We start from the raw sequence: 25,487 nt of genomic DNA, 5'->3' as shown, positions 1-25,487 counted from the left end.
AGCTCAGAAACCAAATGAGTGGCTCTGAAACTTCCTGACTTCCTGGAAACTGCCACAAGAGACTGCGTGACCACCTCTCTCCCCCTTTCAAGGGCATCAGTCACGTGTCTCACACACACACACACACACACACACACACACACACGCACGCCATAGCTCATACATGCCCAGGTGCCTCTTTCTGTTAATGTCTCATCACGAAGCCAGAGCTGTATTTTTTATTTGCCAGAGCTGTTTTAGAGCCTCCATGTAGAACTCACCCCAGAAAGAATACTTCTAAGCAAGTCTATAACAAACCGAAATCTGAAGCTGTGCCAATCACTTGTTGGCTCAACCATCAAATACTGAAGACCTACCAGGCAAACACGAAGCCCATGGCTACCTTCTTGGCATGACTTTGTCACGAGCCACCAAACAAGGTGTAGGAGAACCCAAGTGCCAGGGAGGCTCCGGGAGAAAAGTGACCCCGGAAAACTCAGAAGGCTAGCAACTCTCCACTTTATAATTTAAAATATAATAAGAGGGCTTCCCTGGTGGCGCAGTGGTTGGGAGTCCGCCTGCCGATGCAGGGGACATGGGTTCGTGCCCCGGTCCGGGGGGATCCCGCATGCCGTGGAGCGGCTGGGCCTGCGTGTCCGGAGCCTGTGCTCCGCAGTGGGAGAGGCCGCAGCAGTGAGAGGCCCGAGTACCACAAAAAAATAAATAAATAAATAAAAATTCCAGTTCTAACACTTTAAAAAAAAAAAAATATATATATATATAATAAGAGAGGCTGGGGGCATGCACATGGGGTACATGGGAACTCTGTAGTTCCACTCAATTTTGCTATGAGCCTAAAACTGCTCTAAAAAGAGTCTATTTTTAAAGAGAGATAGAGATCATTATTAATGTTTTTTGTTTTCTCTGTAGCCTTTTCTGAATTTTCCAAGTTTTTTATAAGGAACATGAATACCTTTACAACTAGAAAACTAAGTCATTAGAACAGAATATGACCCTCCCCCTTTTTTGTATTAAAAAAGAACAAAAGTCACTGAACTATACACTGAAAACAGGTACATTTGTTAATTATTCCACCATAAGGTTAATTTTAAGAAGTATTTTTAAAAGCCTTAGAAATCTTACTTTTCACTTTATTTTTTTAAATTAATTAATTAATTATTTTTGGTTGTGTTGGGTCTTTGTTGCTGCGCACGGGCTTTCTTTACTTGCGGCAAGCGGGGGCTACTCTTCGCTGCGGTGTGCGGGCTTCTCATCGCGGTGGCTTCTCTTGTGGAGCACGGGCTCTAGGCGAGTGGGCTCAGTAGTTGTGGCATGCGGGCTCTAGAGCACAGGCTCAGTAGTTGTGGCTCACAGGCTTAGTTGCTCCGCGGCATGTGGGATCTTCCCAGCCCATGACTCGAACCCGTGTCCCCTGCATTGGCAGGCGGATTCTTAACCTCTGCGCCACCAGGGAAGTCCCATATTTCACTTTAAACAGTTTATATTATAGTGTATGTTATAATCTTTAAAAAAATTTTTATTGCAATATAGTTGATGTATAATATTACATAAGTTACAGGTGTACAATATAGTGATTCATAATTTTTAAAGGTTATACTCTATTTATAGTTATTATAAAATATTGGCTGTATTTCCCATGTTATACAATATATCCTTGTAGCTTATTTTATACACAGTAGTTTATAACCTCTTAATCCCCTATCCTCTATTGCCCCTCCCCATGTATGTCATAATCTTTAGGGAAAGTTAATTTGTGTAAACTAGCAGTACATGTTCCTGTTAAATTTGTGTTTCCTTTCAAGATAATTAAAGTAAGTTCTCTAATTTTGGTGTCACCAATTTGAGATTTGGGGTCCCATAGCCTACTGTCACTAAAGGTAACAATTATAATTCTGTAGAATAAATGGTTTGCTAAGCAAATAATAATAATATAAGTTATTGCATAATGGATACAGAGTTTCTCTTTAGGAGGATGAAGAAGTTCTAGAGATGGAGAATGGTGATGGCTTCCCAACAGTGTGAGTATACTTAATGCCACTGAACTGTCCCCTTCAAAATGGTTAAAATGGTACAGTTTATGTTATGTATATTTTACCATAATAAAAGGAACTTTAGCTTCCACCTAAACACAGTTTTCTGGAGACTCCATACTTTTTAAATGGGAACCAATACAGGAAGAATGTCACAAATGCTCTGCTGGGTGCCTCATGTGCTTTACCAGCAAGAAGTCTAAAATTAGGGTTTCAGTCTCTTCCATTACACTAGTCCTTAATGCAAGGTCCCTAAGACAAAATTTGTCATTTGGTGATTTTCACAAAGACCACAGAGGCACAGAGAGGTGTGTCTGGGGAAACACACCCAAACCTGCAAGGCCTACTCTGAAATCACTGCTACTCTGATTCCATCCATTCTAACAAATATTTATTCAGAGCTGACTACAGCCCGGCACTGCGCCAGGACTTAGGGCAACACCTGCTCTCCTGGATCCTGCCTTCAGTCAAACTATTTCATTGATTTGTTGATTTCAAATAACATTACGGGTGGGCGGGGAAGGGATGAATTGGGAGTTTGGGATTAGCAGATGCAAACTATTATATATAGAATGGATAAACAACAAGGTCCTACTGTATAGCACAGGGAACTATATTCAATATCCTGTGATAAACCATAATGGAAAAGAATATGAAAAAGAATGTATATATATATATATATATGTACAATTGAATCACTTTGCTGTACAGCAGAAACTAAGACAACATTGTAAATGAACTATACTTCAATTAAAAAATTAAAATAAAAAAATAAACCATCAAATCAAATAATATTACAGGACACAGTGTGACTTGTATGTCTCAAAGGAGCCATGTGTTTTCTTGTTTCCTTTTTATTTCTTTTTCTTTATACTCTGAAATGATTCAAACTTACAGAAGAGTTGCAAGAATATTACAGAGAACTCCTTTATTGTTGAACCCATATTTAACAGTTACTGATGTTCTGGTATCTGCTTTATCCTGGCTCTGGGTCTCTCCCTCCCTTCTCCTGCCCGGCCCCTTGCTTTCCTCCCCTCCATCCACACCCAGCCAGCTGCCTCCTCCTCCCCCCCTTCCCTCTCCCTTTCTCCTTATAGACAGGTTTTCTGGAACCACTGTGAGGCACAGACATCTCCTTTTTTTTTTTTTTTTTTTTTTTTTTTTGTGGTACGCGGGCCTCTCCCTGTTGTGGACTCTCCCGTTGCAGAGCACAGGCTCCGGACGCGCAGGCTCAGCGGCCATGGCTCACGGGCCCAGCTGCTCCGAGGTATGTGGGATCTTCCCAGACCAGGGCACGAACTCGTGTCTCCTGCATCGGCAGGCGGACTCTCAACCACTGCGCCACCAGGGAAGCCCGACATCTCCTTTTATTCCTGAACACTTCATTATGTATTTTCCAAGAATAAGAACCTTCTCTTATTTAACCACAGTACAATTATCAATTTCTGGCAGTTAACATTGATTCAATAGTATTACCTAATACATAGCGCATACTCAAAAGTTGCCAATTGTCCAAACAATGGGAAAAGGGGTGGTACCCAGGGTTGTTTTGTTTTGTTTTGTTTTTGCAGTACGCTGGCCTCTCACTATTGTGGCCTCTCCCGTTGCAAGCACAGGCTCCGGACGCGCAGACTCAGTGGCCATGGCTCACGGGTCCAGCCGCTCCGCGGCATGTGGGATCTTCCCAGACCGGGGCACGAATCCGTATCCCCTGCATCGACAGGCGGACTCTCAACCACTGCGCCACCAGGGAAGCCCGGCACCCAGGTTTTAAAATACTGATTTGAAGACTCCTTCCTCAGCCACCCAATGGGCTGACAGCCCTCCAGGAGACCTGGTTTACTTCCCACAGGACCTTTCCTAAAGGACTCCAGGCAGAAGGAAATTCTCCCTATTTTAAACTTTTCCCTGTGTTACTTAACAAAGCTCTTAACAACCACCTCACATTTAACCTGAATTCATGATATGACTTAATCCTATTTTCCTTTCGTTTTAGTCACTGAAAATCTCTGGATAAAAATATTTTCTTGTAATAAAATTCTGAAGCATCACCCTCCCCCCCCAGTTAGAAACTGTTCAAAGCCCAGTAGCCCTTCTGCTTGGCGCCTCTCAGCAACTACAATTTAAAGCAGTATTTCTCAACCTTTTTTATCATCATCAGTTTCCTAGGAAGCCTTTTCAGACAAATTTCCTTAAGCATCCCTCCAATGAAATTAATACAAGAGATAGACTGTTCATCTATTCATGTACTCTACCTATATCTGCACCACCATCCCAGGAACCATTTTTTATCACCCCCATTTAGAATGTATTGTCTAAGGTCATTCACAAGCTAGGGTGGGGAGAAAAAGGAGAGAGATCAAGGTGTTACCTGTGTGAGACAAGACCCCAGTCCAGCCCGGGATCCTCAGAGCCGAAGGATCAGAGCTCTAATGGCCCCTCTTCTACAGATGTGGTCTAGGGTCTACCCCGGCCCCATAACAGGCTCAAAATACTACAGAAGACTTTGCATATTCAAAGCTGGAATGGAAGTCTTAGGGTGATAAAGGAAAATCCCCCTCTTGTAAAGGGGATGGATGAACCTGGATTGTCTAAAGGTTCCTTCCACAGATGTCTCCCTGGTGACTCAGTCTACTCAGCAGTCTTAACGGGGGAGCTGTGGTCTCAGTACCTCTTTAGAGGCCATTCATCCACTCATTAGAACCAATGCATATATATATACATACATTTTCTTTTTCTGGCTGTGCTACAAGGCTTGCGGGGTTGAACCCAATATATTTACATTAAGCCTGAATTGGAGTCCCCTAAATTGTCTGAAAAAGTATCTCCAGGGACTTCCCTGGCAGTCCAGTGGTTAGGACTCTGCCCTTCCACTGCAGGGTACATGGGTTCAATCCCTGGTCAGGGAACTAAGATCCCACATGCCCCAAGGCCAAAAAAAAAAAAGTATCTCCAGGTGGCTCTAAAACTGATGTTTTAGATATTTACCTAAAATAATGGCAAGTGCCAGATAGTCAGGGAGAGGACCTCATAAAATAAGAGTAACAGCACCCCGCCCTGTAGTATTTGTATGCTTTCCAAAAATATGAATAAATATCAAGTTCTCGTGACTTTATGCAGGTGATATTCAGGAAAATTAAATATACAAATAAGACAGTCTGTGAAAGAACACAAATTCAGGGGAAATTTTGAATACATATGACATTGTAAGCAGGGGTTGTGCTTTCTTTCTAGAACACAGCTCTAAAATTATAAAATAAAGATTTTTTAAAATCAATCAGGACATAGAAGAACTGAAAAATATCAACAAGAACTGGATCTAATTGACATTTACAGAACAATTCTCCCAATGACAAAGAATACATACTATTTTCAAGTATATATGGAACATTCACCAAGATAGAACATAACCAAGGTCATAAAACAACCCATAAAAAGATTTAAAAACTGAAATGATACAAAGTATGTTCTCTGACCATAATGAAATTAAACTAGAAATGAGTAACAGAAAGATAACAGGAAAACCTTCAAACACTTGGAAACTAACACACTTCTAAATAATCCATGAGTCAAAGAGAAAGACTCAAGGGAAACTAGAAAATACTTTGAACTGAACTAAAATTAAAATACTACATATCAAAATTTGTGAAGGCAACTAAAGCAGTGCTTCAAGGGAAACTTATAGCATTAAATATTTACATTAGAAAAGATGAAATAATTTAAGCTTCTACTTTAAGAAGCTAAAAAAAGAAGAAACTAAAAAAAGAAGAAACTAAACATAAATAGCAGAAGGAAAGAATAAAAAAGATTAGAGCAGAAGTTAAAAAAAATTAAAAATAGAAAACAGTAAAGACCACCTGTGAAACAAAAAGCTGGTTCTTAGTAAGATCAATAAATTGATAAATCTCTAGCAAGACTGTCAAAGACACAAATTACCAATATCAGGAAAAGGAAAAAGGGAATATCACTACAGGCTTCAAGATATTGAAAGGATAATTAGGGAATAATACAAGCAACTCTATACACCCTATAAATTCAACAATTTATAAGAAATGGACCAATTCCTCAAACAGCATTTACTACCAAAACATACCCAAGATGAAACAGATAATCTGAGTAGCTTTACAACTATTTTTAAATTGAATCTGTAGTTAAAAACCCTTCCAAAAAAAAAATCTCCAGGCCAGATGGTTTCCCTGGTGATTTCTACCAAATATTTAAAGAAGAAATAACACCAACTCTACACAATTTCTTCCAGAAAATATAACAAGAAGGATACTTCCCAACTCATTTTAAGGCCAGCATTACCCTGATACCAAAACCAGACAAAGACGGTATTAGAAAACTACAAACAAATATCTTTCATAAACATAGATGCAAGAGTCCTTAACAAAATATTAGCAAATTGCATCCAGCAACATAAATAAAGAATAATATACCATAACCAAGTGAGGTTTATCCCAGGATAGCAAGGCTGCTTCAAAATTCAAAAAGCAATCAGTGTAACCTACCACATTAATAGTTGAAAGCAGCAATCAGAAAAGGGCCAGACAGTAACCATTTCAGTCTTTGCTGGCCTCAAGGTCTCTGCAGCAACTATTCAACTTTGTCACTGTAGAGTGAAAACAGACATAGGCAATATGTAAACAAATGGGCATGACTGTGTTTCAGTAACACTTTATTTACAAAAGCAGGTAGCAGACACTTTCAAAATAAAAAACACTCAACAAACTGGGAATAGAAGGAAGCTACCTCAGCAAAATAAAGGCCATTTATGAAAAGTCCACAGCTAACATCATACTCAATGGCAAAGACAGAAAGCTTTTCCTCTAAGATCAGGAACAAAGCAAGGATGCCCACTCTCACCATTTCTATTCAACATAGTATTAGAAGTCCTAACCAGAGCCATTAGGCAAGAAAAAGAAATAAAAGGCATCCAAACGGGAATGGAAGAAATAAAATTATCTCTGCAAATGACATGTATAGAAACCCCTAAAGAGGGACTTCCTTGGTGGTCCAGTGGTTAAGAATCCACCTTACAATGCAGGGGACGCCAGTTCAATCCCTGGTCGGGGAACTAAGATCCCACATGCCACAGGGCAACTGAGCCCGTGTGCCATAGCTACAGAACCCACGCACTCTGGAGCCCAAGCACTGCAACTACTGAGCTGGCACACCACAACTAGAGAGCCCATGCACCACAACTAATGAGCCCATGCACCACAACTAGAGAGAAGCCTGCGCACTGCAATGAAAAGCCCGCGCGCCACTACGAAAGATCCTGTGTGCCACAACTAAGACCCAACACAGCCAAAAAATAAATAAATATTTCCTAAATAAAGAAACCCCTAGGGCTTCCCTCACAGCACAGTGGTTAGGAATCCACCTGCCAATGCAGGGGACACGGGTTCAAGCTCTAGTCGGGAAGGATCTCACATGCTGTGAAGCAACTAAGCCCATGTGCCACAACTACTGAGCCTGAGCTCTAGAGCCCATGAGCCACAACTACTGAGCCCGCATGTCACAACTACTGAAGCCCACACACCTGCACTGCAACGAAAGATCCCGCAGGCCTCAACGAAGATCCCACGTGCTACAACTAACACACAGCACAATCAAAAAATAAAAAATAAATAAAAAAGATGTCCATGCTACCCAAAGGGATCTATAGATTCAGTGCAATCCCTAGCAAAATCTCAGTGGCAGTTTTTTCAGAAACAGAAAATTCATCCTAAAATTCATATGGACTCTCGAGGGACCCTGAATAGCCAAATAATTTTGAAAAAGAAAAACAAAGTTGAAGGACTCGCACATCTGATTTCAAAACATATTACAAAGCTATAGTAATCAAAACAGTGTGGTGCTAGCCCAAAGAAAGTGGATCAATGAAGTAGAACAGAGAGCCACAGTATATTGTTCTATATATGATCATATGATCTTTAACAAAGGTGTCAAAATTACTCAGTAGGAAAAGGAGAGTCGCTTCAACAAATGGTGTTGGGAAAATTTGATATCCACATGCAAAAGAATGAAGCTAGGCCCATATCTTACACTATATGCAAAAATTAACTCAAAATTAGATTAAGTATCTAAACATAAGACCTAAAACTATAAAACTCCAGAAGACGACATAGGAGAAAAGCTTCATGACATTGGACTTGGCAATGATTTTTTGAATATGACACCAAAAGCATAGGCAACAAAAGAAAAAACAGACAAATGGGACAACATCCAATTTTAAAGCTTTTGTGCATCAAAGGACACAATCAACAGAGTGGAAAGGCAGCCAAAGGAATGGGAGAAAATATCTGAACCACTTCCTGTCCAAAGTCTTCATCTACAGTCCTGTAGTCAAGGCCACCAGACATGTCCAGACCTGCTCCCAGAAGCTGGCCCACTGTCACACAAAACTCCCAAGACACATTCCCTTTGCCCTTTTTTTAAAAAATAAATTTATTTATTTTATTTATGTTTGGCTGTGTTGGGTCTTCGTTGCTGTGCACGGGCTTTCTTTAGTTGCAGCGAGCAGGGGCTACTCTTCTTTGTGGTACACAGGCTTCTCATTGTGGTGGCTTCTCTCATTGTGGAGCATGGGCTCTAGGCACGCAGGCTTCAGTAGTTGCGGCACGCGGGCTCTGTAGTTGTGGCTCACGGGCTCTAGAGCACAGGCTCAGTAGTTGTGGCGCACGGGCTTAGTTGCTCCACGGCATATGGGATCTTCCCGGACCAGAGATCGAACCCGTGTCCCCTGCATTGGCAGGCGGATTCTTAACCACTGTGCCACCAGGGAAGCCCCCCCACCATTGCCTTCTTTATTCAACAAATGTTTCACAGGTAATTTTAAAACAAGCATCACCATAATTCTAGATAACAGAATTTATAAGTTGTAGGTTTAAAAGTGATTATAAATGATAATTCATTCTAATTTTCCTATGTTGCAGTCAGAGAGAACAAGCAATATGCTTCTCACTTCATCTCATTTACAGATGGAAAAAAAAAACCGTTTGACATCCATATAAAATGAAACAACTAGACAGGGAAGGGATAAAAACACAAATCTCCAAGCCTTTGGTTGAATGGTCTTTCCATAAGCTGCAAATATGGTGGCATTACCTAGTTTAATGGACAGTTGCTCCCAGGCACTAACAATTCCCACCAGTTTCACTACAGCTAATGTCCGCAATTGTCTAAGAATCATTTTACCACACCTGGGGCATCTTCCAAACCAGAGTGGATGACATAGGCAGGATGGCTGCCTCAGTGGCCACTTGAGAAGATTAGAGGTTAAGGCAAACTGGGTAATTTTTATTAGATACATACTACATTGGGCCAGGAAGTATATACTGCATGCCCCACAGCCTTTTTAAAAAATAAGCCAAACAAATTTTTGCTAACTTTTTAACAAAGTTCCGAATTTACAGAGAAGTTACAAAGATACAAAGAACTATTTATTACTAAAGAACTATTAACATTTCACCACAGTTGCTTTATCGTTTTCTCTATATATACACACACATTTTTCCCGAACCACATGAGAGTAAGTTGCCAAAATAATGCCCCTTTACCCCTATATACTTCAGTGTACAAATATTAAAATCAAATAAACATGGATACAGTAGTTAGTTATAGACTGCATGCTGTCAATGTCATTTACAGAAAAAAAATCAGATCACAAGTTATATTTGGTTGTTACAAAATGTATATTTTGAAGTGTTAAAGGGGAATTTACAGTTTCAAACTAAGAAAGCAAAAATAAAGACGGAAACAAAACAAAAAACATTAAAAATACCAATAACTGCTACAATGCTGGAAAGGAAAAGGAAGCAAGCCTTTAGATAAACAGAAATTCAGACAATTCCATGACACGGATAACTGCGATTTAGTCTCTTCCAAGTTAGGTTATGCTTTGCTTTTGTTCAAAAAATGACTTCGCCCAGACTTAAACTTGATTTCACAAGTTTAGTCCTATTTCTTTGACACAAAGATTTTCTAAAGTATCTTTATGTCAGTCCTATCTTGTTATTCAACGTGAGGAAAAATATATAGAGTTTTGGCTTTTAATATTCTTTTCCTGAATTTCAGCTCACCCCAAAGGAATCACAAAAACTGACGTTTAACAAAAAAAATTTCAGTTACAGGAAACTCCAGATTAACTAAGTGACTACAGTAGTGTTACAATGCACTTCGGGGCAAGGTATCAAATGGAGACCTCACAAAAAGAAAAAGGCATACATTAGCCAGGCGAATAAAAATGACCGCCAAGATTGTTGCTAGTACAGAAAGTGACAAAATATGAAATGCCACATATATAAATAAGTATGCAACAATGCTCTCTCAACAGCACTAGCAACACAAATTACCTTTTGTCCTGTTCCACTTTTTGGGACCAATACATGAAATGAGTCAGCTGGAACAGGCACACAGAAAAGCTCTGTGCTGAGCGGTTAGCCAAAGGGGTCGGGAGGCCCATTTTTAAGGTATTAGTAATAGGGTGGAACTCAGCTACACGAGAATCCCAACAGCAAAATGGATTCAAAACATGTGACCCCATTTTAGCCAAAGTCCACACTCTGAGCTTCATGACCTGGGAGTTCTCCATGTCAATCAAGATTCATCTGTCAGTACTTCCAAAGAGTCACAGGGCCCCTCAGCCAGCCCTTGGAGCCCGAGTGAAGACAGGACAGTACAGTAAGAAAAGATATGACTAAGAACTACAGGAGGCAAGCGGCAAGGCTGTGAAAGCTCTAAACATACAGCCCCAAAACAGTGCCTGTTTCTGACCAGGGAAAACCCACCAAACATCAACTACCCACAGAAGGAAATTCCGCCCAGGGGAAGGCTGCAAAATCACTAATTACAACACAGGGGCCCTTCTTGGGGAAGGCCAGGGCTGAAGAGAGAGTGACTGAGGGATAAAACAGAGCAATGATTACCTTTCAGTGGAATGAACTGCTGGCTTACCCTGAGGCAAAGCCCTCAGTGATCTCATCTATAAAGTGAGAAGGTAGAAGATCTCCAAGTTCCTTCCAGGGTAATGGAAAGAAAACATGCTCCAGAGTCAGACAGATCCTGGCTCCACACCTGACTAACTGGGCAACTTAGGTCACTCTATGCCTCAGTTTCTTCATCTGTAAAACAGAGATTCCACCTGCATCAGTTAGGGTTAGATTTGGCTGCGAATAGTGACTGAAAAAAAAAGCTTATTCCCCCAATCATAGAAAAGTCCAGAAGATGGCAACCCAGGATTTGTGAGGCGGCTCAGATCAACAAAGTCATCAGAGGCATCTTCTGCCTTGATAGCCTTCATCCCAGTCACCTAAAGACTCAAGACGACTGCTGGGGGACTTCCCTGGTGGTCCAGTGGGTAAGACTCCGTGCTCCCAATGCAGGGGGCCCAGGTTCAATCCCTGGTCAGGGAACTAGATCCCACATACATGCCGCGACTAATGAGCCCACCTGCCACAACAAAGGACCACACATGCTGCAACTAAGGAGTGTGCCTGCCGCAACTAAGACCCAGTGCAACCAAATAAATAAAATGAATATTTTTAAAAATGGAGGACCTGCCATGACTCCAGGTATCTATTAAGAAAAAAAAGACGACTGCTGGAATTCCAGCCATCACGTCTGTATTCCAGTTTCGGCCACATGTCTACATTCCAATAAGGAAAAAAGGGGAAAGGTACAAAGAAGGTTCCAGGAAACTACTATGTGACCCCTCTGCTTGTAACCAGAATACAATCGCATGGCCATCCCTAGCTGTGAGGGTGGAATGAGGGGTGCAAATATAGTTTTATCTAGGACAAAGCACACATCCAGATTAAAACTGGGGTTCTATGACTATAGAAGAAGGGGAGACTGGATAAATCTGCAACACCTCTCATCCCATGTTAAGGATTAAATTGTAAATGTAAAGTGTCCGACACTCCCTGGGCCCACAAATGTATCCCTTCCCCTCTGGCAGTGCTGACATTTTATGACTTGTGGTCTCCACGGCTTGCGATGTCCTTCGGGAAACAGGCTTTTCCAGCCTGGTCTCTCTTTTACTGGCTAGTCTCTGGCCACAGCCCGTGTACCACCTGCATTCCAGCCATACCAAACTATCTCGCTCCTTCCATACCTCCCAACCTTTGTACTCACAGAGCTTCTACCAGGGAAGCTCTCCCCAAGCCCTGGGCTACATAATGAACCCCCTAGACATCCTAGGTCTCCCCTCACCTGCCACTTCCCCTCTATCCCCACCACGTAGGGCTCTCCCCAGGTGCTTCCTCTCGGGTAGCATCACCCCCCCACCCCACCCCACCCTGTATCATAAGTGCTTTCTATGGGCCACGCCCTGTTCTAAGCCCTTTACACACAGCTTTGAAGCTGATCCCAACAACCCTATGACACAGACACTATAACACCCCCATTTTACAGATGAAGAAACCGAGGCACAGAGAGGTAAACTAGATGGTCCACGGCCACACAGGTTGTAAACAGCAGAGCCAGGATGCAAGCACAGGCTGTTGGACTGCAGAATCCATACCCTTTGCCACCACATGAGGCTGCCTTGACTCCCTGACTGAGGGGTCTGCATTTCATTTCAGACCAGGGATGGTCAAACCACAGCCCACAGGCTAAATCCAGCCCACCACCTGTTTCTGTAGACGAAGTTTTACTGGAACAGACACACCCAGTTGTTTACAATGGGAGAGTTGAGGAGTTGCCATGGAGACCACAGAGCCCACAGAGCCAGATATTAACTGTCTGACCCCTTATAGGAAAAGTCGGCCACCCCTGTTTCAGGCTGTTAGCTCTGTAAGGCAGGGCCTGCACTGTGTTCTTCTGACCCCCACATCTCTCAGGGCATTTGTTTATTTGTTTTTAATTGAAGTATAGTTGATTTACAATGTTGTATTCGTTTCTGGTGTACAGCAAAGTGATTCAGTTATACATGTACATATTCATTTTCATATCCTTTTTTATTATGGTTTATTACAGAATATTGAATATAGTTCCCTGGGTTATAGAGCAGGACCTCATTGTTTATCTATTTTATATATAATATTCAATAGTCTGTATCTGTTTATCTCAAACTCCTAATTTATCCCTCCCCCATCCCCTATTCTCTTTGGTAACCATAAGTTTGTCTTCTATGTCTGTGAGTATATTCAATTTTGTAAATAAGCCCATTTGTATCAATTTTTAGACTCCACATGTGATACCATACATTTGTCTTTCTCTGACTTGCTTCACTTAGTAGGATCATCTCTATGTCGATCCATGTTGCTGCAAATGGCATTATTTCGCTCTTTCTTAGGGCTGAGTAATATTCCATATTGTGTGTGTGTGTGTGTGTACCACATCTTTTTTATCCATTTATCTGTCAATGGACACTTAGGTTGCTTCCACATCTAGTGCTGTAATGAACACTGGGGTGCATGTATCTTTTTGAACTAGAGTTTTCTCCAGAAATACTGCACGGCATTTGGTATACACATAAAAGGTGCTCAACAAGTACACGGGGTGTGAACATCCAACAGGCCTAATTACACAGAGAGAGCAGTGTGTTTGGGGGCTGATACTGCCAACTCACGCAGGGCTTGGAAACTCTCCCAATTGAACAACCAAAGGGCCCAGAAAAACCACCGTGGTGGCGTTCCCTGCACCGTTCACAACCCATCACAGTACTGACGGAGTGACCATTGCAGCGACGTACCTATTGCCTAATCTACTTAACTACCCCAGAACAAGGGGCTCACAGAAAGCCCCAGCCCCACGCACACTCGGGAGAACCTGAATCCCACGGCTTCCTCGGTGGTTCCCAATATCTGCTCGTGGCTCACCAGCCACATGACCGGCACTGCAGATAAACACAACACATCCTGGAAAAGAGTGACTAAAAACTGAGGTCGGTCGCCTTTCGACTTGTTACATTTTCATCAAAATATTTCTAGAAAGGGACCAAACCACATAGAAACAGAAATAGTCCTTTAAAAACTACCGCACAATGTGAAAAAGTTATTCACGGCTCAAATGCCTTCTCTGACCTTCAAAGAACAGGCTTGTGGACCACATTTCCTGATTGTATTGTTATTATTATTATTATTATTATTTTTATGGCTGCATTCGGTCTTCGTTGCCACGCGAGGGCTTCCTCTAGTTGGCCAACGGGGGCTACTCTTTGTTACAGTGCGCAGGCTTCTCACTGCAGTGGCTTCTCTTGTCTCGGAGCATGGGCTCTAGGCGTGCGCGGGCTTCAGCAGTTGTGGCACGTGGGCTCAGTAGTTGTGGCTTGCAGGCTCTAGAGCACAGGCTCAGTAGTTGTGGCGCACAGGCTTAGTTGCTCTGCGGCATGTGAGATCTTCCCAGAGCAGGGCTCGAACCCATGTCTCCTGCACTGGCAGGTGGATTCTTAACCACTGTGCCACCAGGGAAGCCCTGTATCATTATTCTTCATAACATTACACAAGGCACAAATAAAGCACTTTCTTTCTGGGCTGTGACCATATCCAATCGAGTCTGGGTTATCAAAACCAAATTCTGGATGGTTTTCTTTCTAATTCTGTCTTGGCCAGGCCTGAAATCCCATCAGGAGCCGCCCAGAGGAAATGAGCAAAACACCTCCCATATTTCTGGCACAATCATCTCAATCCTGCTTTTAGGACACAAAGGCCCTCATCTCTCCTTTCCTCCCAGGGTTCTCAAACAGCTGTCCACTGGAGCACACCCTGCCAGGCCAGAGGCTGGGCAGCCAATGGAGACCAGCATCCGCTACACAAATCAAACCATTTGTCACCTGGGGCCCTGAGTGGGGGAGGAAGGGCTGAGAAACAGCTGCATACTGGCTACGGCTGGGTCAACAATGACCACCAACTCACCCCCAGGTTCCACGAAGTCACCCACTGGTCTGTTTAAAGTACCAGACACCCAGCAAACAAACTACTGCATGCTAGGCACTGTGCCAGGCCCGATGCATGCAGGAGCTCACAGCAACGCTACGAGGCTGGCCTCATGCACAGATGAGGAAACCAGGGTCCAAAGAGGTAAGTGACTTGTAAAGGTCATGCAGCAAAAACGAGGCAAAGCTGGACCAGCAAGGGGGTCTAAGCACGTCACCAGCCTGTGCTCCTGCAGGCTGTCCCTTCAGAAGCAAGGCGATTCCAGAAGGAGGCAGTCCCAGCTTCCAAAAGCTCCCCAGGTGGCAACACAGAAGGTGGCCGGGATGGGGAGCAACGCACTCATTTACACACTGATGGTGAGCAGTGAGAAACGGTCCAGCCACTCTAACAGTTTCTACATGCACCTCTCCTAGGACCCTACAATTCCAACCCCAGTGCTGACCCAAGAGAAATAAAGCTTATGTCCACACACAGACTTGTACACAAACAGTAGCTTTATTTGTCATAGCCAAAAACTGGAAACCACCCAAACGTCCACCTACAGGTATATCAATAAACAAACTGTGGTATATCCACAAATGCACTATGACTCAACAACAGAAAGAAACCCAGTATAAACTACTGATGGGGGGGCAATGTGGACGCATCTCAGAACACCTTTCTGAACTAAACAAACCAGACTCCGAAAAGGATATACTGTATGGTTCTAACTACATGAAACCCAAAGAGACAAAACAAATTCATGGTGATAAAAATCAGAAACAGATTGCAGGGAAAGGGGAATGGACTGGAAAGAAGCACAAGGAAACTTCCTGGGGGGTGGAAACGTTCTGTACCTTTTGGAGCAGTGGTTACATGGCATAAACAAGTATCAAAATTCAAACAGAACACCTAAGACCTGTGTATTGTATGTTAATTATAACTTTAAAAAGAAGTCCTTGGACTAAGGAGTCATTCTGATGATAAAATGGCAAACAGATTATCACGATTCCTTCCAAAACTAACTGCTCAGTAGAACTTAAAGAAACCCCCAAGAAACCCCAATTTGCCCATTAAAGTAAATTAGCTTTACTCACAGGCATTAGAAACAATTTCCCTCACAATATTACCTACCTAATATTTGCCCAAGGGGTCTGTCTAGCAAACAAAGATGAATGAGCCCATCAATGCTTCCTAACAAGCCCATTATAGTCATGACAGCAACCTGCGCCCTTCCATGGGAGAGATGGCTGTCACCACGGCAACTGGTGGAAGGCAGGAAAGGTGGATGGGGAAGGGAGCTGGTGAGCTAAAGAACCACCTTAGAATTACGACTGTCAGGATGCAATACCCCCCACCACCAAGATGTCCACATCCTAATCCCTGGAACCTGTGACTGTTACCCTACACAGCAAAGTTTTTGGCATATGACAGATTGATAAAATTCAGGATCTTGAAATGGAGGGATTATCTAGGTGGGCCCTAAACGCATTCATAGGAGTCCTTCTAACAAGGAAGCAGAGGGAGATTTGACACACACAGAGGAGAAGGCAACAAGAAGACAGGCAGAAACTGGAGTGATGCAGTTACGAGCCAAGGAACGCTGGCAGCCACCAGAAGCTGGAAGAAGCAAGAAGCAATTTTCCTTTAGAGTATCCGGTGGGAGCATAGTCCTGCCAGCACCTTGATTTCGACCCAGTGAACCTGATTTCAGACTTGGGCCCTGCAGAACTATGAGAAAATAACTTCCTGTTGTTTAAAGCTACCAAGTTTGTGGTCATTTTTCATAACAGCCATAAGAAAACTAATACAGACTGGAAGCCTTAAAGCTGTATTGCTTCTGCCAGCAGTCTACATTCCCCCAGTATCAACTCGAACTCCTAAGAAATTAATTTATTAATTTCAAATTAATAAAAGGGTTTTTTTCTCTTGAAAGAAAACATCAGAGAACATCTCATTACCATGGGTTAGGCAAAGATTTCCTAAACAGGACTCAAAAAGAACCAAACATAAAGGGAAAACATAGAAAATGTGACATTAAGATTAAGATTTTATGTTTACCAAGACACTAGTAAGAGATGAACTTGCAAACCGTAGAGTGAAAGAAGATAGCTGCCTTCTCTAATATGCACTGCCTGTGTGCGTGTGTACACAGACCCATCAATGAACTTGTATGAAGAAAAGAACTTTTACAAGTCAATACGAAAAAGGCAGATACCCCAATATATAAATAGACAAAGGACTTAAATAGCACCTTACAAAACATGACATCCAAATAGCCAATAGATACATGAAAAGACGCTAAACTTCATTAGTCTTCAGGGAAGGCAAATCAAAACCACACAATGAAATACCACCACACACCCACCAGATTGGCTATGATGAAAACAACAGATGATGTCAAGTGTGCAAGAGTCTGTGGAACAGCTGAAACTCACACATTTCTGGTGGAATATTAACAGACACAACCACTCTGCAAAACTCTCTGGCAATATCTCATAAGGGGGACATTTGCAATATCTCCACTCCTAGGTATCCACCCACAGAAAGGCATACATATTATATCCCAAAACTATTCATATGGGCCGAAAACTGGGAAGAACTCAAATGTCTATCTGCATCTGCAATAGATATAAACATATTTAGTATATTCACACAATGGAACACCAAACAGTAATGGAAATAAAAAGACCACAACATGGATGGGGCTCTCAAACATAATGTAAAGAAAAAGAAGTCAGATACAGAAGATCACATCCTGTATGATATGAAATTCAAAAAAAGGCCTAACTAATCTACGGTACTAGAAAACAGAATAGTGGAGCCCTCCGGGGGGGGTTGAGGGGATGACTGCAAGGGATGGGGCTGGGGGCTGCTCTTTCTTGATCTGGGTGTGATCTGTGTATGAAAATTCATTGAATTATGTATGCTTATGAGTTGTGTACTTTTCTGAATGTATGTTAGACTTCAAATTTACCCTCAAAAACTCAGTTATTCAGAGATTATGTGAAAAGGTGTGGGCAGCTTTCCTTTTTCTCAATAACGTTTTCGAACCGCAAAATGGATGCAAGTTCACCTTAGGGGGAAAAAATAATGGAAAAAAGAGAAGAGAAGAAAATAAAAATCACCCACAATCCCACCAACCAAGGAAAACTGTGGTAACCATTTGGTGTAAATCTCCTCAAATACATGTACGTTTTAAAAGAGGGGGAGAGCTCCCCTGGTGTCACAGTGGTTAAGAATCTGCCTGCCAATGCAAGGGACACAGGTTTGAGCCCTGGCCCGGGAAGATCCCACATGCCGTGGGGCAACTAAGCCCGTGCGCCACAACTACTGAGCCTGCACTCTAGAGACCACACAACTGCTGAGCCCACGTGCCACAACTACTGAAGCCAGCACGCCTAGAGCCTGTGCTCTGCAGCAAGAGAAGCCGTGACAATGAGGAGCCTGCGCACCGCAACAAAGAGTAGCCCCCACTCACCGCAACTAGAGAAAGCCTGCGCATAGCAAGGAAGACCCAACACAACCAAAAATAAAAAAACAAATAAATAAATAATTTTTTAAAAAAAGAAATAAAAGGTGGGGGAGGGGACTTCCCTGGTGGTGCCGTGGTTAAGACTCCGTCCTCCCAATGCAGGGGGCCCGGGTTCGATCCCTGGTCAGGGAACTAGATCCCAAATGCATGCCGTAACTAAGAGTTTGCATGCCACAACCAAGGAGCCCACGTGCTGCAACTAAGGAGCCTGCCTGCCACAACTAAGGAGCCCGCCTGCCGCAACTAAGGAGCCTGCCTGCCACAACTAAGGAGCCCACCTGCCGCAACTAAGACCCGGTGCAACCAAATAGATAAATAAATTTAAAAATAATAATAATAAAATAATTAAAAGGTGGGAGAGAGAGGATCCTGCAGGGAGTGATTAACACACAGCAGGTTATAACATATATAATATATTACATATATTGTGCATATTACATATATTATATGTAATATGCAGTTTTGTAACCTAAGCAACCGCCCCTTTATTATTATTGTCAATGAAACGATCTAGTGTCCCTAAACTATTTGAGTGCAGCCTCAGAACAATCTGACAACGCGGACAGCAAGGTGTGCAAATCCTTCCAAAGTACACAGAGGCAAGAATGTTAAACCAGAGCAGTGATTTTCAACCCTAGTATCACCACCAATTACCTCTAAAACTACTGGAATACTCAAAAAGCATTCATTTTAATGCAGTATGATTCTTAAAGTTAACATATGCCCCTACTGGCTTTGCTAAATGGGCCAGGTGACCCCAAAATCCTGGGAAATCATGGCTGGAGGCTAAACACTACCTTCTCAAAATATGTTAATGCAGATCAAGACAAAAGCAAGCCCTGGAAATCTAGTCCCTAAAGGTCCACCCTGGGCGGGTTGTGGTGGGTGTGAAGTCAGGGTGAGCATGTCTGCTGAGCCAGAAGACAAAGACTGCTGGCTGCAGACAGCAGGGCAAATGATAAACATACTAACTCAAGGACAAAGCTATGAGCAGGTAGAGAACTAAGAATTATAACAGTAGCAAACACTGGCCAAAACAGAACTAAGTCCTGGTTTGATTTCTTCTCTGTCATGCATTCCTTTGCTTACTCATTCAGTAATACTTGCTGAACCTTTATTATATGCCACACCCTGTTCTAGGCACTGGCAATATAGCAGTGAACAAGACAGGTGAAATTATTCTCTGTCCTCAGGGAGCTAACACCTAGTGCAGAAAGACAAAAGAGTAAAATGCGGAGCATGTCAGCTGGCGGTTAAGTGTTTAGGAGGAAAAGCAAGGAAGGGAGATGGGGATTAGAGGCTGGAAGAGGGCGTAAGTCACTTCCCACAGAGATGTAAATGTCTGGTTCCAAGTCTCTCTCCTCTCAAAGAACTCTAGGATAATTACGTTAATGGAGTCCCAGAGTCATCCCAGCATTCAAAAAACAGACCAAGAATTTTATGGACCAGAAAGGGTCCATTTACCATGGGGCAAACTGAAGATCCAATAATAGCTCCCACTTCCCAGGATCCTGAACTATTCTCAGGCCCTTATACACCGGTGTCTTCATTTAATCCCCACAATGAACTAATGAGAAGCATAGGGGTAACACCATCTTCGACATTTAACAGATGGGAAAACGGAATCCCAGTGCAATTAGGGAACTGGCCCAAGGTAACAGGTGTGCTAAATGCTGACGTCAGGACACTGCTGTAACTTTCCAAATAAATGTCCATTGGTGGCCTGAGGTTTTCTTTTGCCAACACTCATCTTCCTTAATCCATTCAAGATTTGCTTTTCAGTGTTTTACCGAGTTCTCACAACCCCACCAATCACCTGAAAAAGAATTAGAAGCTGGTTCCTTTTTTTTCGGCCGTGCAGCTTGTGGGATCCTAGTTCCCCAAACTGGGATTGAACTCAGGCCCCTCGCAGTGGAATCACAGAGTCCTAACCACTGGACCACCAGGGAATTCCCTAAATATATATTTTAATATTTGTAGCACCTACCTCTTTCTGAAATTGTATTCATTTGTTTAGAGGCATTTACTCTTTAATGCCATCTTACAAATCTTTACCATGCTGTAATGTCTGAAATATTTTCTTTAAAGAACTATAATAATGGATTATAGAAACTCCTTAATGGGTATTTCCTCCCCTCCCCTCCCCACTTGCCCCGGCTCTGATTACTTCAGACTTTCTCAGACAATGAGAGAGCCAACTGTCCTGGACATGCTCTCCTGAGCATGTCCCACCTGTGTAGTTTTCCCTCCCGTCACCTCTGTTTATGTCATTTATTTTGTGTTCTGGCCACACCACCTTCTTCAGGGCATGGGGATGAGGATGAGAATGCTACAAATAAGTTAAGGCAGAATATGATACTGAATGGTAAAATATAAGCTTTACAGCAACTTGAGGACATGCAAGCAGACACCAGAGTAAAGTGGTGACTAGGGGTTGACTGGTGTGAAGACCTAGGAGCCGGTGGAGGATGTTATCAACAGCATGGCAGCCTGGGAACACTCACTACGAGGCTGGAGACTTCTCATTAACTGCAGGCAATTTGAAAAGAACTGCAAAGGAACACACCATGAGGCCCCCCAAATGCAGGGAGCTTGACCCAGCCCACCTACTTGCACCAAGGCAATTCCCTGGACTGGGGAAGGGTGGGCTCCTTCCACTTCTGAATCCTGCGACCCCTCCACTACTTGATGAGAAGATGCCCATGTGTTTTTGTTTGTTTGTTTGTTTGTTTTTGCTGTACGTGGACCCCTCACTGTCGCGGCCTCTCCCGTTGCAGAGCACAGGCTCCGGACGCGCAGGCTCAGCGGCCATGGCTCACAGGCCTAGCCGCTCCGCGGCATGTGGGATCTTCCCGGACCGGGGCACGAACCCGTGTCCCCTGCATCGACAGGCGGACTCCCAACCACTGCGCCACCAGGGAAGCCCTGCCCATGTGTTTTAAACACTGGAGTAGCTCCAGAGTAGCTGGAATGGTGCCTCTGAATAATTAAATGGACAAATGAATATATTCTCAAAGTTTCTGTCTTTGTCCTCCTCCCTCTTCCTTTTCACTGATCCAGATCTTCCTTTAAGACCCCTTGAGAAGAAAGTATGCAGTCACAGCCATCACAGATTTTCTCCGGATCACTAAATGGACCCTTGGCCACAGATGTGGGAAACAAAACCTGATACTGAGACATTAACCATTAGAAAGGGACAATGCTTTTGGAGTCAGTGGTAGACTTCAAAACCGGTGCATCTACTATGATGAGAACAAACACTGGCAGGCAGCTATAAACCACAGTAAACAAACTCAATAAAGATGAGACCTTAGCAGCACACACAGTACATTTCACCTGTGTAGGCTGCAATCAAGTACATGTTGTTGTTGTTGTTATTATTATTATCATTATTATAAATTTTGCCTCTTCTCAATCTGGGCTTCAACCTAAATACTCCAGTAGATTTAGATACACAAAAGCATGAGTTACTCCAATTCCCCCTAAATCCACTCCAAAGAACAAATCCTTTAATATACATTGCAGGTAAAATGCCATCCCCAAGTGAAATAACAGTAATCCAGGGTAAAAGCTCTGTTGGCCTCATAAGCTACTTGGGAAAAAAAGCATTAAAGGTGACTGTCCAACACACAAACCAAATGCTATCACCAGCAAGGCATGGTGAGGTGCCATTAACAACGCAATTACCAGGAACTGAAATCAGATTCAGTCCTCTCATCTGTCTCCTCTCGGCACTCCACCCATCCTTTCAGCTCTCCAAGAATTGAAGGGGAAAAGGGAGAGGCAAGAGGCTCTGGGCACTGGGGCTATTTTAAGAAATAAAAGGATTCAAAAGTTAAGGTGCAACTTCCAAGAACACAGTAGCAGATCTCCAAGGAAACCCCGGTGAAAGTTCTGTCTATAATATCAACTCAGGTTCCATACGTAGGAAGTCATCTTCCTCTTAGTTGAGTTTCATGTAAATAACTGCCTGCTGTTTCAGCCGTAAACAATCGGGAGAGAGGACCAAGTACTCTACTAACCAGCAGAGAGAAGCAGGAGTTCCCAGGGTGTGATTCAAATCTCACAAGCATCCTTAAGAACCCCAAGTCCTAATATCCAAGGGCTATTAAGGACCAGACACAAGATCTCATCAACAGCCTCTCCAAAAAGCCCCATTCTCCTTGCATGGATATTTGTATTTTCCTTTGACTTGCTTTTGAAAAACAAAGTTTAAAAATGTCAGCAGCAGTACCCCATCTGCTCCTTTCAAGTGTTCCTCACTATTCTCACTACTCAGTCCACACAGCACCGCGACCCCTTCCCTTGACACCCATCCTTCCACGTGTCCATAACTAGGCTTCCCAACTGTGAGGGTAGAGTGAGCAGGGAACTTCAAAAAAAGACCTAAAGGGGGAAAATAATAATAATAATTTAAATAGCGACCTGCCATTTCGGAAGGGGAGAGAGTGTCAAAGGAAAACAAACAAAACCAAAAAAAAAACTAAACTTCCGTCGCAGAGATTGGAGGCTCCCGGCCACCAACTGGGTAGGGGGCTAGCATGCGCGCCGGAAGCCGCCGAGGATAAGTGGCTGGTTTCTGGTGGTGGTGGTGTCTTTAAACGACAAAGTTTTAAATGAACTATGATATGGGGAGAATTACTGTGATGGGATCAGATGTACTAACTCTTTCACCCAGGCGTCAAGCACGCCCCCTCTGCCTCCCGTCCTCAGCCGTTCTCCAGGAGTACGGGAAACCGCTAGCAGTCAGGGCCCGGAGACCAGCGCGCTCGCCCGCCCGCCGCTCCAGTCCCAGCAGGAACCAGGGCTCTTCCTCCCTCCCCGCCACTGCGATGCGACCCCGGGGTGGGGTGGCGGCGCGCCGAGGGGAGCGAGGACCTGGGAAGGGCCCGGGTGCCGAGGCGGCCCCGGCTCGCCGGCGGCCCGATCGCGCGCGCACACACTCACACTCACAACAAGCGGCGCGCAGGGAGGGGCGGGCGGTCGGCGCGTTACCTGTTCTGCCAGCCCTGGAGGAGGTTGGTGTATTTGCTGAGCACGCCCTCGAGCGCCGGCTCCCTCCGCCGGCCGCTTCCACCGCACGGGCTAGCGGCCACCGAGCCCGGACTACTGCGGCTGCCCCCGCCGCCGAGCCCGGCGGCCGCCGACCGACCGGAGACCCCCCGGCCCGCTAGGGAGCAGGAGGGCGAGGAGCCCGCCGAGGTGGCGCGGCTGCTGCTGCGGCTGCTGCTGTTGCTGCCCCCGCCGCCGTCTGCGCCCTGGGCCGCTCTCTCCATGGTTCGCGCGCGCCTGGGACGCGGGTGCCCGCAGCAGTGGCGACCCCGGCGCTGGAGCTCCTGGCGCGGCGGCGGCTACAGCTCCGGGCACCCGGGCCGCGCGTGGCTGCTCCAAATCCCCGGGAAACGCCTGACTCATACAGGAGGAAGAGGAGGAGGAGGCAAAGAAGAGCTGGGAAGGAAGCCAACGGGGCTGGATGCAGCTGCGGCCGCCCCTCCTCCGGCCGCGGCCCGGGCCCCGGCCCCTCCCTCCGCACTAGTTTCCCCGGCAAGTTCGGAGCGGGTGGCCGGTTCGGCAAGCCCTCCTCCGGTTCCTCCTCCTCTGCTTTCCAGTCCCCGCGGCCGCTCAGGCCCAGGGCTCGGGGCGCTCCCAGCGCCAATGCGCAGGGTGGGCACGCCCGGAATCCACACCCTGCCGCCCCCTCTCGGATGGGAAGGTGCGAAAGGGAATCTCCGCGCGTCACTCCCCACCCCCCAACCACCTCGGGACCTGGAGGGAGGGGCGGTCCCACCCACCGGGTCCACCCGGATATGGACCCGCCCGGCCTAACGCCGGCTTACGCGCACACTCTTCTCCGTCTTCCGCACTGAGCCTGGCCCGGACACACGTACACGGTCACCTGGACATCGACCTCACTGGCCGAGCCAAGAAACAGGGCAGGGAGGTTCTCCGGGCTCTCCTGTGCGTCTGGGAGGGGAGGGCAGAGCAGGTAAGCTCTCCCGGGGCATTTTCAGCCAGCGGAGTTATGGCACAGTGGACACCAGGGCCGGGACCGGAGGCAAGAGAACTTGGGTTCCTGCGAGTGCCTCCTTAAATTGAGCGTCCTAGGCGCGGCACTGCCCTCACCCTAATCCCCACCCTGATGGACACACGTAAACCTGGCAAATCCAACCCTACCTGGTGTTATCAGACAGCACGAAGCACCTGGGAACCAGAGGCTCCGAAATGGGTAAGACTGTACTTAAGGCAGAAGAAATCACAGATACTTACAAACAGAGCGAGGTATTCTATTGGCTGTAACTTCTGCCCCCCCCACCTCCACCCACCCACCCCCCGCCCCAAGGTACACGGAGCTGCAGCTGGGTTTCTAAATCTAAAGTTGTGTTTTTGCTCTTCCGCAGAAGTAGATGGGTTACACTTTCTCCACTGCACTCATCATTTTTGTGCATATAAATATCCAATGCAATCTGGAAGTTTCCAAAAATTACCTGGAAAGTAGCTTTGAGGATCTCACACTCTCCCCAACACACACACACCAGAAAACAAAAACAAATATTGATAGGTGATCCACATCTACAAACCCATAAAGCAGATAAATAATTCAACAGTTTAAAATTTACTAAATGAAATAGAGTCGGCTTTCATGGGGACCGTTCTCCCAGCCTGACCCCTTTCTAGCTCCATATCCTTCCAGGAAGCTTTCAAAGGTGGGTTAGCTCTAGAAGTTTTCATGGAGAAGCTTCTGGAGCTGATGAGAGTTGGTTGTGCCCTTAATAAATGACAATCCCAAGTACCCACGCAGTGTAAAAAGAGAAAAATTCTCAAGAAACTGCATGGTAGAAAAGACCAACTTTGAAGCCAGAGGGAGCTGAGTTCTAATCTATGACCTTGATCTCATTACCTCTTTTAGCCTTAGTTTTCTCACGTGCAAAATGGGACTGATGATACTACTGGCTGGGATCAACTATGTGAGAATGTTTATTTGTTCAAAATACTTACCGCCTCTTCCCCTGGGAGGACTGTTCTCCCTCCACATGACCCTCAGGCTTGGCCATGGAATTC

At 44.7% G+C, this 25,487-nt stretch overlaps 1 protein-coding gene across 2 annotated transcripts in view; it reads right to left on the bottom strand.

Annotated features, from left to right (window-relative positions):
* The window catches only part of OSBPL10 (oxysterol binding protein like 10), a 290,264-nt gene extending 266,470 nt beyond the window's left edge, over nt 1-23,794 (bottom strand). Inside the window, exons 1-2 of one of the 2 annotated variants that reach the window (XM_081246971.1) lie at nt 23,424-23,505; nt 6,542-6,642 (exon numbers count right to left, since the gene is read on the bottom strand). In XM_081246971.1, coding sequence (XP_081103097.1) covers nt 6,542-6,591 — 50 coding nt within the window. In that variant the 5' untranslated portion in view covers nt 6,592-6,642; nt 23,424-23,505. Of the gene's footprint in view, nt 1-6,541; nt 6,643-23,423 lie in introns of both variants that reach the window. The other variant, XM_081246970.1, reaches the window with a different exon arrangement.
* Nucleotides 23,795-25,487: the final 1,693 nt, after the last annotated feature.

This window comes from Mesoplodon bidens, assembly GCF_964165515.1.
Source record: "Mesoplodon bidens genome assembly, chromosome: 10".
NCBI lineage: Eukaryota > Metazoa > Chordata > Mammalia > Artiodactyla > Ziphiidae > Mesoplodon > Mesoplodon bidens.
Note: the sequence above shows the minus strand (reverse complement) of the source record. Positions and strands in the feature narration are given on the sequence as shown.